We start from the raw sequence: 15,431 nt of genomic DNA on the forward strand, positions 1-15,431 counted from the left end.
TAACATGATAAGATTAGATACATCGGGAAACACTGGTAATACTGGAAATAGCAACAACAATGTGTGTGTGGTCTTTGTTAATCCTGTGTCCGGATTGGGAAACCTGCCCTAAAGGCTCAATTGTAATACTGGTTTGTTTACCAAGCATGGATGCGTTTTGGCTGAAGCATTCCTGTGTTTAAGTGGTATTTTATTGAAACTAATTTACGTCTCCCTAAAATCCACTTATTAGGTTTGATTGAATATCGCCAATAGACTTCCACTCTGCTCTTTAGTAGCTCTGCTTCCCATTCCAAACCATTTAAACCCATTTACCACAATGCCTAGCCCCATCAGTCATACACACAACTCCTCTAAGATCATGGATCCTTAAAGTCGACCAATTATAATATTGCTACACTGTGAGCCTTGTCCCACCTAAAGGGCTGTGGGCGCCCGTGTGTGTGGAGTCCTGCAGTTCTAGGTCAGAAAAGGTTGTGAACTAGACAGAGCTTTGAAAACACAGTGGTGTCAAAGCAGCCAAAGAGATTGTTGCATTGTACATACACTGAATACATATACTGTATGTACAAGGTATTTGTACAGTATATACAGGGGTTGGGGTCAATTTCATTTAAATTCCAGTCAATTCAGAAAGTAAACCAAATTCAATTTTTTTCCTTATTTAAAGTGATTGAAGAGAATTGGAATTTCAGTGTCTTTCCTGAATTGAAATGGAATTGACCCCAACCCTAGTACATGTACATATCCCAGCAATGCCTTGTAGACAATGTAGTATACAGTGCATTCAGAAACTATTCAGACCCCTTGACTATTTCCACATTTTGCTACGTTACAGCCTTATTCTAAAATGTATAAAAAAATTAAATACATCTACACACAATAACCCATAATGACAAAGCGAAAACTGGTTTAGAAATCTTAGCAAATGTATTAAAAATGAAAAACATAAATACCTTATTTACATAAGTATTCAGACCCTTTGCTATGAGACTCGAAATTGAGCTCAGGTGCGTCCTGTTTCCATTGATCATCTTTGAGATGTTTCTACAAGTTGATTGGAATCTACCTGTAAATTCAAATGATTGGACATGATTTGAAAAAGGCACGCACCTGTCTATATAAGGTCCCACAGTTGACAGTGCATGTCAGAGCAATAACCAAGCCATGAGGTCGAAGGAATTGTCTGTAGAGCTCCGAGACAGGATCGTGTCGAGGCACAAATCTGGGGAAGAGTACCAAAACATTTCTGCAGCATTGAAGGTCCCCAAGAACACCGTGGCCTCCCTCATTCTTAAATGGAAGAAGTTTGGAACCACCAAGACTCTTCCAAGAGCTGGTCGCCCGGCCAAACTGAGAAATTGGAGGAGAAGGGCCTTGGTCAGGAAGGTGACCACGAACCCGATGGTCACTCTGACAGAGTTCCAGAGTTCCTCTGTGAAGACGGGAGAACCTTCCAGAAGGACAACCATCTCTGCAGCACTTCACCAATCAGGCCTTTATGGTAGAGTGGCCAGACGGAAGCCACTCCTCAGTAGGGCACATGACAGCCCGCTTGGAGTTTGCCAAAAAGCACCTAAAGGACTCTCAGACAATGAGAAGCAAGATTCTCTGGTCTGATGAAACCAAGATTGAACTCTTTGGCCTCAATGCCATGCGTCACATCTGGAAGAAACCTGAGACCATCCCTACGATGAAGCACGGCGGTGGCAGCATCATGCTGTGGGGATGTTTTCAGTGGCAGGGACTGGGAGACCAGTCAGGATCGAGGGAAAGATGAAAAGAGCAAAATACAGAGAGATCCGTGATGAAAACCTGCTCCAGAGTGCTCAGGACCTCAGACTGGGGTGAAGGTTCACTTCCCAACAGGACAACAACCCTAAGCACACAGCCAAGACAACGCAGGAGTTACTTCGGGACAAGTCTCTGTATGTCCTTGAGTGGCCCAGCCAAAGCCCGGACTTGAACCCGATCGAACATCTCTGGAGACCTGAAAATAACTGTACAGTGACTCACCCCATCTAACCTGACAGAGCTTGAGAGGATCAGCAGAGAATGGGAGAAACTCCCCAAATACAGGTCTGCCAAGCTTGTAGCGTCATACCCAAAAATACTTGAGGCTGTAATCACTGCCAACGGTGCTTCAACAAAGTACTGAGTATAGGGTCTGAATACTTAAGCAAATGTGATATTTCAGTTAAACTTTTTATACATTAGCAAAAATGTCTAAAAACCTATTTTGCTTTGTCATTATGTGACATTGTGTGTAGATTGTAAGTCGCTCTGGATAAGAGCGTCTGCTAAATAACTTAAATGTAATGTAAATGTAGATTGATGAGGGAAAAAAACGATTTAATACATTTTAAAATAAGGCTGTAACGTAACAAAATGTGGAAAAAGTCAAAGGGTCTGAATACTTTCCGAATGCACTGTAAATAATTTTACAGCAATGCCTTTTACACACAGTAGTATAAATACATACAACAGAGTTTGGGGGAAGCAGAAAAAGCCAGGTACTGTACTTTACCTTGGAGCGAAATGAGGGGTGTACAAAGTAGAAAGCCCTCAAGTTCTTCTTAAACCTAGAATATAAAACAAAGCAAAAAACATCAACTACATAAAATCAAATTTTATTTTTCACATACACATGGTTAGCAGATGTTAATGCGAGTGTAGCAAAATGCTTGTGCGTCTAGTTCCGACAGTGAAGTAATATCTAACAATTCCACAACAAATACCCAACACACACAAATCTAAGTAAAGGGATGGAGTAAGAATATGAACATATAAATATATGGATGAGCGACGACCGATGGGCATAGGGCAAGATGCAATAGAATACAGTATATACATATGAGATGAGTAATGCAAGATATGTAAACATTATTAAAGTGGCATTATTAAAGTGACTAGTGATCCATTTAATAAAGTGGCCAATGACTTTGAGTTTGTATGTAGGCAGAAGCCCCTCTGTGCTAGTGATGGCTGTTTAACAGTCTGATGGCTTTGAGATAGAAGCTGTTTTTCAGTCTCTAGGTCCCAGCTTTGATGCACCTGTACTGACCTCGCCTTCTGGATGGTAGCGTGGTGAACAGGCAGTGGCTTGGGTGGTTGTTGTCCTTTTTGGCCTTCCTGTGACATCGGATGCTGTAAATGTCCTGGAGGGCAGGTAGTTCGCCCACGGTGATGCGTTGTGCAGACCGCACCCTCTGGGTGGTGCAGTTGTCATACCAGGTGGTATTGCAGCACAAAGGATGCTCTCAATTGTGCATCTGAAAAAGTTTGTGAGGATATCAGGTGACAAGCCAAATTTCTTTAGCCTCCTGAGATTGAAGAGGCGCTGTTGCGCATTCTTCACCACACTGTCTGTGTGGGTGGACCATTTCAGTTTGTCAGTGATGTGTATGCCGAAAAAAACTTTCCACCTTCTCCACTACTGTCCCGTCGATGTGGACAGGGGGGTGCTCCCTCTGCTGTTTCCTGAAGTCCACGGTCATCTCCTTTGTTTTGTTGACATTGAGGAGCGAGAGGTTGTTTTCCTGACACCACACTCAGAGTGCTCTCACCTCCTCCCCGTTGGTTGTCTCGTCGTCGTTGATGGTAATCAAGCCCACTACTGTTGTGTCACCTGTAAACTTGATGATTGAGTTGGAGGTGTGCATGGCCATGCAGTCATGGGTGAACAGGGAGTACAGGAGGGGGCTGAACACGCACCCTTGTGGGGCCCCAGTGTTGAGGATCAGCGAAGTGGAGGTGATGTTTCCTACCTTCACCACCTGGCGGCCACCAGTCAGAAAGTTCAGAACCCAATTGCACAGGGCAGGGTTGAGACCCAGGGCCTCAAGCTTAATGATGAGCTTGGAGGGTACAATGGTGTTGAATGCTGACCTGTAGTTGATGAACATTGGGTGGCAGGTAAGGTGGAGGTGATATGATCCTTGATTAGTCTCTCAAAGCACTTCATGATGACAGAAGTGAGTGCTTTGGGGCGATAGTCATTTAGTTCAGTTAGCTTTTCCTTCTTGGGTGCAGAAACAATGGTGGCCATCTTGAAGCATGTAGGGACAGCAGACTGGGATAGGGAGAGATTGAATTTGTCCGTAAACACACCAGCCAGTTGGTCTGCGCATGCTCTGAGGACGCAGCTAGGGATGCCGTCTGGGCCAGCAGCCTTGCGAGGGTTAACACTTTTAAATGTCTTACTCAGGTCGGCCATGGAGAAGGAGAGAGAAGGCCCACAGTCCTTGGTAGCGGCCATGTTGGTGGCACTGTATTATCCTCAAAGCGGGCAAAGAAGGTGTTTAGTTTGTCTGGAAGCAAGACGTCGGTGTCTGTGACGTGGCTGGTTTTCTTTATGTAGTCCTTAATTGTCTGTAGACCCTGTCACATACATATTGTGTCTGAGCCCTTGAATTGCGACTCCACTTTGTCCCTATACCGAAATGTTGCTTGTTTGATTGCCTTGTGAAGGGAATAACTACACTGTTTATATTCAGCCATATTCCTAGTCATCTTCCCATGGTTAAATGCAGTGGGTCGCGCTTTCAGTTTTGCGCGAATTCCACCATCTATCCACTGTTTCTGGTTAGGGTAGGTTTTAATAGTCACAGTGGGTACCACATATCCAATACACTTCCTTATAAACTCACTCACCGAATCAGCGTATAAATTGATGTTATTCTCGGAGGCTGCCCGGAACTACAGAATGAATTCACTGACACATCACTATTGGCTAGCATGTTACATAGTCGTCATTATTATTCTAACGATGACTTATATTTGTGCTTATTGAGAAAAAAAAACAGCAACATAAAACATGTAAATATGTCTAGAAATAAGAGTGCATTTTTACAAAACAGACAAACGTCCATGAAACTGCTCCAAATGTAGCAGTTCTCAGACCAAGGCACATGGTACTGTCCGCCCCCCCCAAAAAAACATTGCCCTAAGGCATCCAAGAGCACAGAAACCTGCACACACAGAAACACAAACACACAACCCTCTACCCTTTCCCACGCCATGGACTACCGATGTATTTGCAATAGCAATACCCCAAACCTGCCTATGTAAACTACCATGTAATTACATGGTTTTAGTCCCATTTCATATAATGTGGAACAAACCCATCATCCTTTGGAAGTACATTGTGTTCACAGTAACCACCCACAGCCAGTGCAGGCTTATAGGGCACTTGAGAAAACCGCACCAAGCAAATAACCATTTAACCAGTTTCATCAGTGACCTAGAAGACACCACAGGAAGGTAGAATATGGCCTTGTTTGGGCCTGGGACAATCCTTAAAGGCCAAATTCTGACCCATCTGTCTCCATAGTGGAACAGCCTTTCACTCCCTCATCTCCCCTGCCAGACAGGTTCTTGAGGGTCTCTTCTTGGGTCTAGACCTAGGGAAAGAATAGTCATTTCCAAAACAGATCTCTGCTAAGTCCAAAAGCCAACTCTAAAGAGATGACCAAAACAGAGTTCCTAATGTAGTCTGTCCTTTTTATTGGTCTAGAGCAGGGTTTCCCAAACTCGGTCCTGGGGGCCCCCCTGGGTGCACATTTAGTTTTTTGCCCTAACACTACACAGCTGATTCAAATTACCAACTCATCATCAAGCTTCGATTATTTCAATCAGCTGTGTAGTGCTAGGACAAAACCAAAAAACTTGCACCCAGGGGGGGCCCCAGGACAAAGTTTGGGAAAACCTGGTCTAGAGCATTCTCTTACGGGGGCCGCAGGGATTCTCTCATGGGGATTACAGCTTGCTCATCACAATGCTTGGGAAAAGAAGTCAGCGGTGCCAAGAGCTAACAAACATGTTATTATTGGTGTAAACTCAGTTGATCTACTAATAAGTGAGATGACTTTCCGTTAGATCATAGGAACACTAGATAAAACCCTCAACAGATTTTTCAATGACTACAAAAACTAGCTTCAAAGACTGTAATCTCCGTTGTCACAAAAGAAGAAGTTGTGGTATGTCCAGAGGCTGACAGTCAATATCTCCCTCTAGATTTCTCAGAATGACTGGGTGAAACTGCCCACTGCTGAGGAGATAGTGTGGGTGTGAGTGGTGCTGCCTTATCTACGGCTATAGGGTTGAGGGTGAGAAGCCATCTGGTATTCATTGGCAGTATGTGGTTTTCAGCTCCAGTCCAGTGTGATGGTGTGAGTAGACAATTTCTTTCCGTGGTTGACTCAAATAGAGGCACGCAAGGTCAGGGTTGTATAGTGTTGTGTAGTGTTGACATAGTGCTCAGTGTATGGTGCTTTTCTTAGTCTTGACACAGAGGAAGGGAGATTTATTTTAAGTCACACAGAGCCTGATGCCGTTTTCTTCAATTGCACATGAAGTTCACTCATGGCTGATTGTTGTCTGCAACAGGCTGTTTGTTCAGTGAAGGTTGTAGCGCTGGCAGGAAATGGTAATGCTTTCGTAATGTTAGCGTCTCTGATTTGAGGCGCCTCACTGCCAATACTGCCAACGCTTTCTGGGAACCTTCTCCGAGCTCCTTGGCAGTGTGAACAATATATTTGGATGCTATACAAAAAGGTGATAAACCAGCACTGGTCAGTGAAACGAAACTCCGGTCTTACCGGAGGATGAGCCAACTGTACTCTCTAAAGAACAAACTACAACTGACAGCTCATAGAGCCAATAACAATTTCATGGTAAAACCTCATTCATGGAAAGGACTTGCTGAAGACCAGTTTCATCTTACGCGTTCAGATTTGAGTCGCACATCGTATCTGGTAACAAACAGTGTAATTGTCTCTATAGCCTTCAGTTAATCTAGCTCTCTCTCACCTCACTAAATCAATAAAACGCATGGTGTATGTGTCTTACTTGGCATCTACAATCTCGTTGAGCTTCTTAAGGAATTCAGAGTCCAGACGGTTGTGTTCTCCGGTCAGAGTGTGGAAGTAAACCATTGCATACTCCTTCACTGTGATGTGGTCCATGACATGGATGAAGTACAGCAGGGCCTGCAGTGGAGACACACATGGAGGAGCGGTCAAGGCTTTCACAAAGAGCAACAACATTCATCTGTATTCTATTGCACCACTAAAACTGTAACGTTCATGATCTTGCCTGCGAATGAGGCCTGGTACCTTTTCCATGTCGATGAGGGTCACAGGAATATTTCTGCCAACAAGAACCATCACCGTCCTGCCACACATGTCAACACCTGTGGGAACACACACACACACACACACACACACACACACACACACACACACGTCAACACCTGTGGGAACACACACACGTCAACACCTGTGGGAACACACACACGTCAACACCTGTGGGAACACACACACACGTCAACACCTGTGGGAACACACACACACACACACACACACATGGCCCAGTGGCCTGCCAGTGTTACTACACTGCCTCCTAGAGGAGACATGGGACAATTACACTCACTGAAACAGGAGGGTGTTATGAGCCCCACTTTATAAATTGCCATCACTGAAAAATAAACACAAACGAATGAACCAAAGAACTAAATGAAACCAAATGAAAGCGTGGGAACAAAGAGAATGAGGCAAGAGACAGAGTAAGAGAAAGAGGGAGAGCAGGAGATCCTGAGTGGCGCAGTGGTCTAAGGAACTGCATAGGGCTGGTCCTGGTCAGTCCCTGGATGGGAGACCAGATGCTGCTGGAAGTGGTGTTGGAGGGCCAGTAGGAGGCACTCTTTCCTCTGGTCTAAAAAATATCCCAATGCCCCAGGGCAGTGATTGGGGACACTGTCCTGTATAGGGTGCGTTCTTTCGGATGGGACGTTAAACGGGTGTCCTGACTGAGGTCATTAAAGATCCCATAGCACTTATCGTAAGAGTAGGGGTGTTAACCTCCGTGTCCTGGCTAAATTCCCAAGCTGTCCTTCATACCATCACGGTCACCTAATCATCCCCAGCTTACGATTGGCTCATTCATCCCCTGTAACTATTCCCCAGGTCGTTGCTGTAAATGAGAACGTGTTCTCAGTCAACTTTTCTGGTAAAATAACGGTAAAAAAAATATATATCTCAGTGCTAGAGGTGTCACTACAGACCCTGGTTCAATCCCAGGCTGTATCACAACCGGCCGAGATTGGGAGTGCCATACAGCGGCGCACAATTGGCCCGGTGCCACCCGGGTTTGGCCGGGGTAGGCCGTCATTGTAAATAAGAATTTGTTCTGAACTGACTTGCCCAGTTAAATAAAGGTTCAATAAAATAAATATAAAAAGGAGAGGGAGAGAGAAAGTAAGACATCCTGCCATGACCACGGAGGCCATTTCATTACTGGCCATTTTTAATCCTGATAACAAAAAATTTGAAAACGTATTATCTCCCCTTGATGAGCTGGAAAAAAGATTTCCATCTCCAACACACTAGAGATCAAACACATACAGAAAAAACACGCACAAACACACACTCTCCCAACTCACCAGTTTGATATAAGGCTTTCAGTGCTGCTATGTCAGACAAGTCCTCTGCCCTGGCTCGACATAACCAGCGGTTATAACTGCGACAACAGGAGAGGTTATAACACATTATGTCAACACTCAGTATTGTACTGGCTTAGGGTGTACTGTAAATGTTGGTAAAACTAGGGTATAAGGATGCATACCCTAAAGACCAATGTATCAAAATAAAATAAGATACTTTTTCAAAGTATTGTATTTAATTAAAATACATGTGTTTTGTATTTTAAAATACATTTGCAAGTAGCTGGCTGAACAGAAACAACATTCTCAGTAACAGTTACAAAAACGTCTTACTTGCTATGACTGTGATATGTTGTTGTTCCTCTACCTTTGTTGAATGCACTGTCACTCTGGATAAGAGTGTCTGCTAAATGACCAAAATGTACATGTGAAAATGAACAACTGCAAAGCACACTGGGTATTGCCATTGGCCTTGTTTCGAGGGTAGCTCATTAGAATTCTCCTCAGCATACTTTTCATTTTTACATATACATTTTGTAATTTAGCAGACACTCGTATTACTCCAGTGCCATCAGACTTTTGATACCAATGTAGGGTGAAAGGGGGCCATACAATGTTGAACCGCTATAAAATAAATGGAATAGAATTGTATTTTGAAAATACAAATTACAGCTTTCGAAAGTATCTTGTTACATAGTTCAGCTCAGTGAAATACTACATACAAAACACTCAGAAGTATTTCAAATACGTATTTCAAATACACGTAACAGAAATACTGCCCATCTCTGTTTACAAGTTGTGTTAGACTCACTTTCTCTGGTGCTGTTTGTGGATGGTTGCGTCAGACAGCTGGCCCTGCAGGATGAGTTTGCGCTGTTTGTCCACATCTCCCTCCATCCGGGCAAACGCATGATTCCCCACCTGGCCCAGGTCTGAGTCCAGAGTCTCCTCCTCACAGTCATCTACCCAGTACACACAGACACATCATTCTATGAAAACTACTTCCAACTCTAAAATACATAACATACTCTCCCTCAATGTTGTATCAACAAATATAATCTTTCAAAGCACTGCTGTGAAAAGCCACACAAACACACAAAATAAGCATGAAACATCACACTTCACATGTTCACTGGTGGTGAAACTGGGCCGGTCTCTCCGGTATGTTTATTTAAATTGTCTAGTGTCTAGACCTTGGGCTGTCCTCCCAGACCTGAGCCATTCAGCCCAAGGCAAGAGAAGCAGCTCATCCATGGCCCCTCTGGATTAGGCAGAATATGTATGTGTGTGTGTGTGTGTGTGTGTGTATTGATTCCAGTGTTTGTCATTGGGCCTGACTCACACACAGCCTGTTTGTCTTGGATCAACACCTCTGGGTCTGGAGCCCCATATGGACAAGAGTCATCAAAAAAGAGGTACACACACACACAATCTTGATACTAACACAAACATACACATGGCTAAAATGAACACAAGTGGCTAAAGTACACCAGTTCAGCACTACAGTTCAGTACACAAACACATATAAACAAAACTAAAAAAACACCCTTACTGAAAGAGAAACATATTCAACACCCCAAAAAACAAGAGGGAGGCCATCTTGGATTCCTTTATTGAAGACATACAGTGCCTTTTGTTATGTTCCAGCCTTATTCTAAAATGTATTGTTTTTCCCCCCTCATCAATCTACACACAATACCCCATAATGACAAAGCCAAAAACAGTTTAGACATTTTTGCTAAATGTATATACACCTGTATTTGTGGAGTTTTTCCCCATTCTTCTCTGCAGATCCTCTCAAGCTCTTTCTTGGATGGGGAGCGTTGCTGCACAGCTATTTTCAGGTCTCTCCAGTAAAGGTCGACCGATTAATCGGAATGGCCGATTAATTAGGGCCGATTTCAAGTTTTCATAACAATTGGAAAATCTGTATTTTGTGGCTGATTTAAAAAATATATATATTTTTTTTTACACCTTTATTTAACTTGGCAAGTCAGTTAAAACCTATTGGGGACGTTCCGCTCGACAACATCCAGTGAAATTGCAGAGCGCGAAATTCAAATTAAATTATTAGAAATATTTAACTTTCATAAAATCACAAGTGCAATACACCAAAATAAAGCTTAACTTCTTGTTAATCCAGCCACCGTGTCAGATTTCAAAAAAGCTTTACGGCGAAAGCAAACCATGCGATTATCTGAGGACAGCGCCCCATCATACAAACACATGAAAATCATATTTCAATCAAGCAGGTGCGACACGAAAGTCAGAAATAACGGTATAATTCATGCCTTACCTTTGAAGATCTTCTTCTGTTGGCACTCCAATATGTCCCAGAAACATCACAAATGGTAATTTTGTTCAATAAATTCCTTCTTTATATCCCCAAAATGTCCATTTATTTGGTGCATTTGATAAAAAAATACACCGGTTCCAACTCGCCCAACATGACTACAAATTATCTAATAAGTTACCTGTAAACTTGGTCCAAACATTTCAAACAACTTTCCTAATCCAACTTTAGGGATCCTAAAACGTAAATAATCGATAAAATTTAAGACGGAATATACTGTGTTCAATAGCGGATAAAATCAAAGTGGAGCGAGCTCCAGGTCGCGCGCACCAAACAAAAGAGTCCAATTGGCTTGACACTTAGAAAGTACAGCCATACTTCTTCATTTCTCAAAGGAAAAACATCAACCAATTTCTAAAGACTGTTGACATCTAGTGGAAGCCATAGGAACTGCAACCAGGTGCCTCAAATCTAGTTTCCCATAGAAACCCAATAGAAAACTCGGTGACCTCAATTTTTTCCCCCCAGGATGGTTTGTCCTCAGGGTTTCGCCTGCCAAATAAGTTCTGTTATACTCACAGACATTATTTTAACAGTTTTAGAAACTTTAGAGTGTTTTCTATCCAAATTATATGCATATCCTAGCTTCTGGGCCTGAGTAGCAGGCAGTTTACTTTGAGCACGCTTTTCATCCGGACGTGAAAATACTGCCCCTTATCCCAAAGAGGTTATTAAGAACACATTCTTATTTTCAATGACGGCCTAGGAATGGTGGGTTAACTGCCTTGTTCAGGGGCAGAACGACAGATTTTTACCTTGTCAGCTCGGGGATTCGTTTTTGCAACCTTCCGGTTACTAGTCCAACGCTCTAACCACCTGCCTTACATTGCACTCCACAAGGAGCCTGCTAGCATTAAACGTACCTTATAAAAAACAATCAATCTTAACATAATCACTAGTTAAACTAGTAATATCATCAACCATGTGTAGTTATCTAGCGTGTCCTGCGTTGCATATAATCGATGCGGTGCCTGTTAATTTCTCATCGAATCACAGCCTACTTCGCCAAACGGGTGATGATTTGACAAGCGCATTCGCGGAAAAAGCACTGTTGTTACACCAATGTGTACCTAACCATAAACATCAATGCCTTTCTTTAAAATCAAAATACAAGTATATATTTTTAAAGCTGCATATTTAGTTCATATTGCCTGCTAACATGAATTTCTTATAACTAGGGAAATTGTGTCACTTCTCTTGCGTTCCGTGCAAGCAGTCAGGGTATATGCAGCAGTTTGGGCCGCCTGGCTCATTGCAAACTGTGTAAAGTCCATTTATTCCTAACAAAGACCGTAATTAATTTGCCAGAATTGTACATAATTATGACATAACATTGAAGGTTGTAAAATGTAACAGCAATATTTAGACTTAGGGATGCCATCCGTTAGATAAGATACGGAACGGTTCCGTATTTCACTGAAAGAATAAACATTTCGTTTTCAAAATGAGTTTCCGGATTCGACCAAATTAATGACCAAAGGCTCATATTTCTGTGTGTTATTATGTTATAATTAAGTCTATGATTTGATAAAGCAGTCTGACTGAGCGGTGGTAGGCAGCAGCAGGCTTGTAAGCATTCATTCAAACAGCACTTTCGTGCGTTTGCCACAGCTCTTTGCTTTGCTTCAAGCATTGAGCTGTTTATGACTTCAAGCCTATCAACTCCCGAGATTAGGCTGGTGTAACCGATGTGAAATGGCTAGCTAGTTAGCGGGGTGCGCGCTAATAAAGTTTCAAACGTCACTCGCTCTGAGACTTGGAGTAGTTGTTCCCCTTGCTCTGCAAGGGCCGCGGCTTTTGTGGAGCGATGGGTAATGATGCTTCGAGGGTGGCTGTTGTCGATGTGTTCCTGGTTCGAGCCCAGGAAGGGGCGAGGAGAGGGACGGAAGCTATACTGCTACACTGGCAATAGTCAAAGGAATATGAAATACAAATGGTAGAGAGAGAAATAGTCCTATAATTCCTATAATAACCTCAACCTAAAACTTCTTACCTGGGAATATTGAAGACTCATGTTAAAAGGAACCACCAGCTTTCATATGTTCTCATGTTCTGAGCAAGGAACTTAAACGTTAGATTCTTTACATGGCACATATTGCGCTTTTACTTTCTTCTCCAACACTTTGTTTTTGCATTATTTAAACCAAATTGAACATGTTTCATTATTTACTTGAGGCTAAATTGATTTGATTGATGTATTATATTAAGTTAAAATAAGTGTTCATTGTTCATTCAGTATTGTTGTAATTGTCATTATTACAAATACATTAAAAAAAATAAAATTTTAAAAATCGTACGATTAATCGGTATCGGCTTTTTTTGGTCCTCCAATAAATCGGTATTGGCGTTGAAAAATCATAAATCGGTCGACCTCTACTCTCCAGATATGTTTGTTCGAGTTCAAGTCCGGGCTCTGGCTGGGCCGCTCAAGGACATTCAGAGACTTGTTCCGAAGCCACTCCTGTGTTGTCTTGGCTGTGTGCTTATGGTCGTTGTCTTGTTGGAGGGTGAACCTTCGCTCCCAGTCTGAGGTCCTGAGCAGGTTTTCATCAAGGATCTCTCTGTACTTTGCTGCGTTCATCTTTCCCTTGACCCTGACTAGTCTCCCAGTCCCTGCCGTTGGAAAACATCCCCACAGCATAATCCTGCCACCACCATGCTTCACCGTAGGGATGGTGCCAGGTTTCCTCCAGATGTGATGCTTGGCATTCAGGCCAAAGAGTTCAATCTTGGTTTCATCAGACCAGAGAATCTTGTTTTAAGGTGCCCTTTGGCTTCTGTCTGGCCACCCTACCATAAAGGCCTGATTGGTGGAGTTCGGTAGAGATGGTTGTCCTTCTGGAAGGTTCTCCCATCTCCACAGCAACTTTGGACCTCTGTCAGAGTGACCATCGGAATCTTTGTCACCTCCCTGACCAAGAACCTTCTCCCCCAATTGCTCAGTTTGGCCGGACGGCCAGCTCTAGGAAGAGTCTTGGTGGTTCCAAACTTCTTCCATTTATGAATGATGGAGGCCACTATGTTCTTCGGGACCTTCAATGCTGCAGAAATGTTTTCATACCCTTCCCCAGATCTGTGCCTCGACACGATCCTGTCTCGGAGCTCTATGGACAATTCCTTCGACCTCATGGCTTGGTTTTTGCTCTGACATGCACTGTCAACTGTGGGACCTTATATAGACAGGTGTGCGCCTTTCCAAATCATGTCCAATCAATTGAATTTACCACAGGTGGATTCCAATCAAGTTATAGAAACATCTCAAGGATGATCAACGAAAACAGGATTCACCTGAGCTCAACTTTGAGTCTCATAGCAAAGGGTCTGAATACTTATTTACATAAGGTATTTCAGTTTTTTATTTTGAATACATTTGATAACATTTCTAACAACCTGTTTTCACTTTGTCATTATGGGGTAGTGTGTGTATATTGCAGAGGAAAATGTATTTAATGCATTTTAGAATAAGGCTGTAACAATGTCGAAAAAGTCAAGGGGTCTGAATACATTCCGAAGGCACTGTATGTGCTCCTTTCTGCAGTTACTGCACCTGCTCATTGGAAAATATTAATCAACAGCAAGACATGCTTAATTTAACAATTAGATGGCTCCTAATGTCTTCCAATCTGACGTAAGATCCCTCACTCGGTATGTGTTGTGTGTGCTCGTGCGCGTTGAGGATATGACTGAGATGTTCCACTGACTCGACTATGACAGATCATCCTGCATTATTCTCCTATGTCCACTGAGTGTTTCTCCATGGACACAGAACCTAAACTAGGCAGCACTAGCTAGTTCTGTTCAGACACCAGGAACTACAGCTGCTGCACAGGACTGCTGGTGGCAGCAGGTCTATTATCACCATTTTATATTTGAGATTCTTTAAAGTAACCACCCTTTGCCTTGATAGCAGCTTTGAATTCTCTCAACCAGCTTCATAGAATGCATTTCAATTAACAGGTGTGCCTTGTTAAAAGTTAATTTGTGGAATTTCTTTCCTTCCTAATGCATTTGAGCCAATCAGTTGTGCTGTGACAAGGTAGGGGGGTATACAGAAGATAGCCCTATTTGGTAAAAGACCAAGTCCATATTATGTCAAGAACAGCTCAAACAAGCAAAAAGAAACGACAGCCCATCATTTCGTTAAGACATGCAGGTCAGTCAATCCAGAAAATGTCAAGAACTTTGAACGTTTGTTCAAGTGCAGTCGCAAAAATAATCAAGCACTATGATGAAAATGGGTCTCATCAGGACCGCCATAGGACAGGAAGACCCAGAATTACCTCTGCTGCAGAGGATAAGTTCCTTAGAGTTACCAGCCCCAAATAAAATGTTTCAGAGTTCAAGTAACAGACACATCTCAACATCAACTGTTCAGAGGCTGCGTGAATCAGGCCTTCATGGTCGAATTCCTGCAAAGAAACCAATACTAAAAGGACACCAATAAGAAGAAGAGACTTGCTTGGGCCAAGAAACACGAGCAATAGACATTACACCGGTGGAAATCTGTCCTTTGGTCTGATGAGTCCAAATTGGAGATTTTATGTTCCAACCGCCATGTCTTTGTGAGACGCAGAGTAGGTGAACAGATGATCTCCACATGTGTGGTTCACACCGTGAAGCATGGAGGAGGAGTTGTGA

At 42.8% G+C, this 15,431-nt stretch overlaps 1 protein-coding gene across 4 annotated transcripts in view; it reads right to left on the bottom strand.

Annotated features, from left to right (window-relative positions):
• LOC139546508 (ganglioside-induced differentiation-associated protein 2-like) overlaps positions 1 to 15,431 on the bottom strand; it is a 39,939-nt gene that overhangs the window by 5,786 nt on the left and 18,722 nt on the right. For all 4 annotated transcript variants that reach the window (XM_071354961.1, XM_071354962.1, XM_071354958.1 and 1 more), the window contains 5 exons: positions 9,252 to 9,402; positions 8,441 to 8,517; positions 7,116 to 7,192; positions 6,850 to 6,989; positions 2,528 to 2,582 (listed from right to left, as the gene is read on the bottom strand). In XM_071354961.1, coding sequence (XP_071211062.1) covers positions 2,528 to 2,582; positions 6,850 to 6,989; positions 7,116 to 7,192; positions 8,441 to 8,517; positions 9,252 to 9,402 — 500 coding nt within the window. The remainder of the gene's footprint in view (positions 1 to 2,527; positions 2,583 to 6,849; positions 6,990 to 7,115; positions 7,193 to 8,440; positions 8,518 to 9,251; positions 9,403 to 15,431) is intronic.

Source organism: Salvelinus alpinus, chromosome 20, assembly GCF_045679555.1.
Source record: "Salvelinus alpinus chromosome 20, SLU_Salpinus.1, whole genome shotgun sequence".
Lineage (NCBI taxonomy): Eukaryota > Metazoa > Chordata > Actinopteri > Salmoniformes > Salmonidae > Salvelinus > Salvelinus alpinus.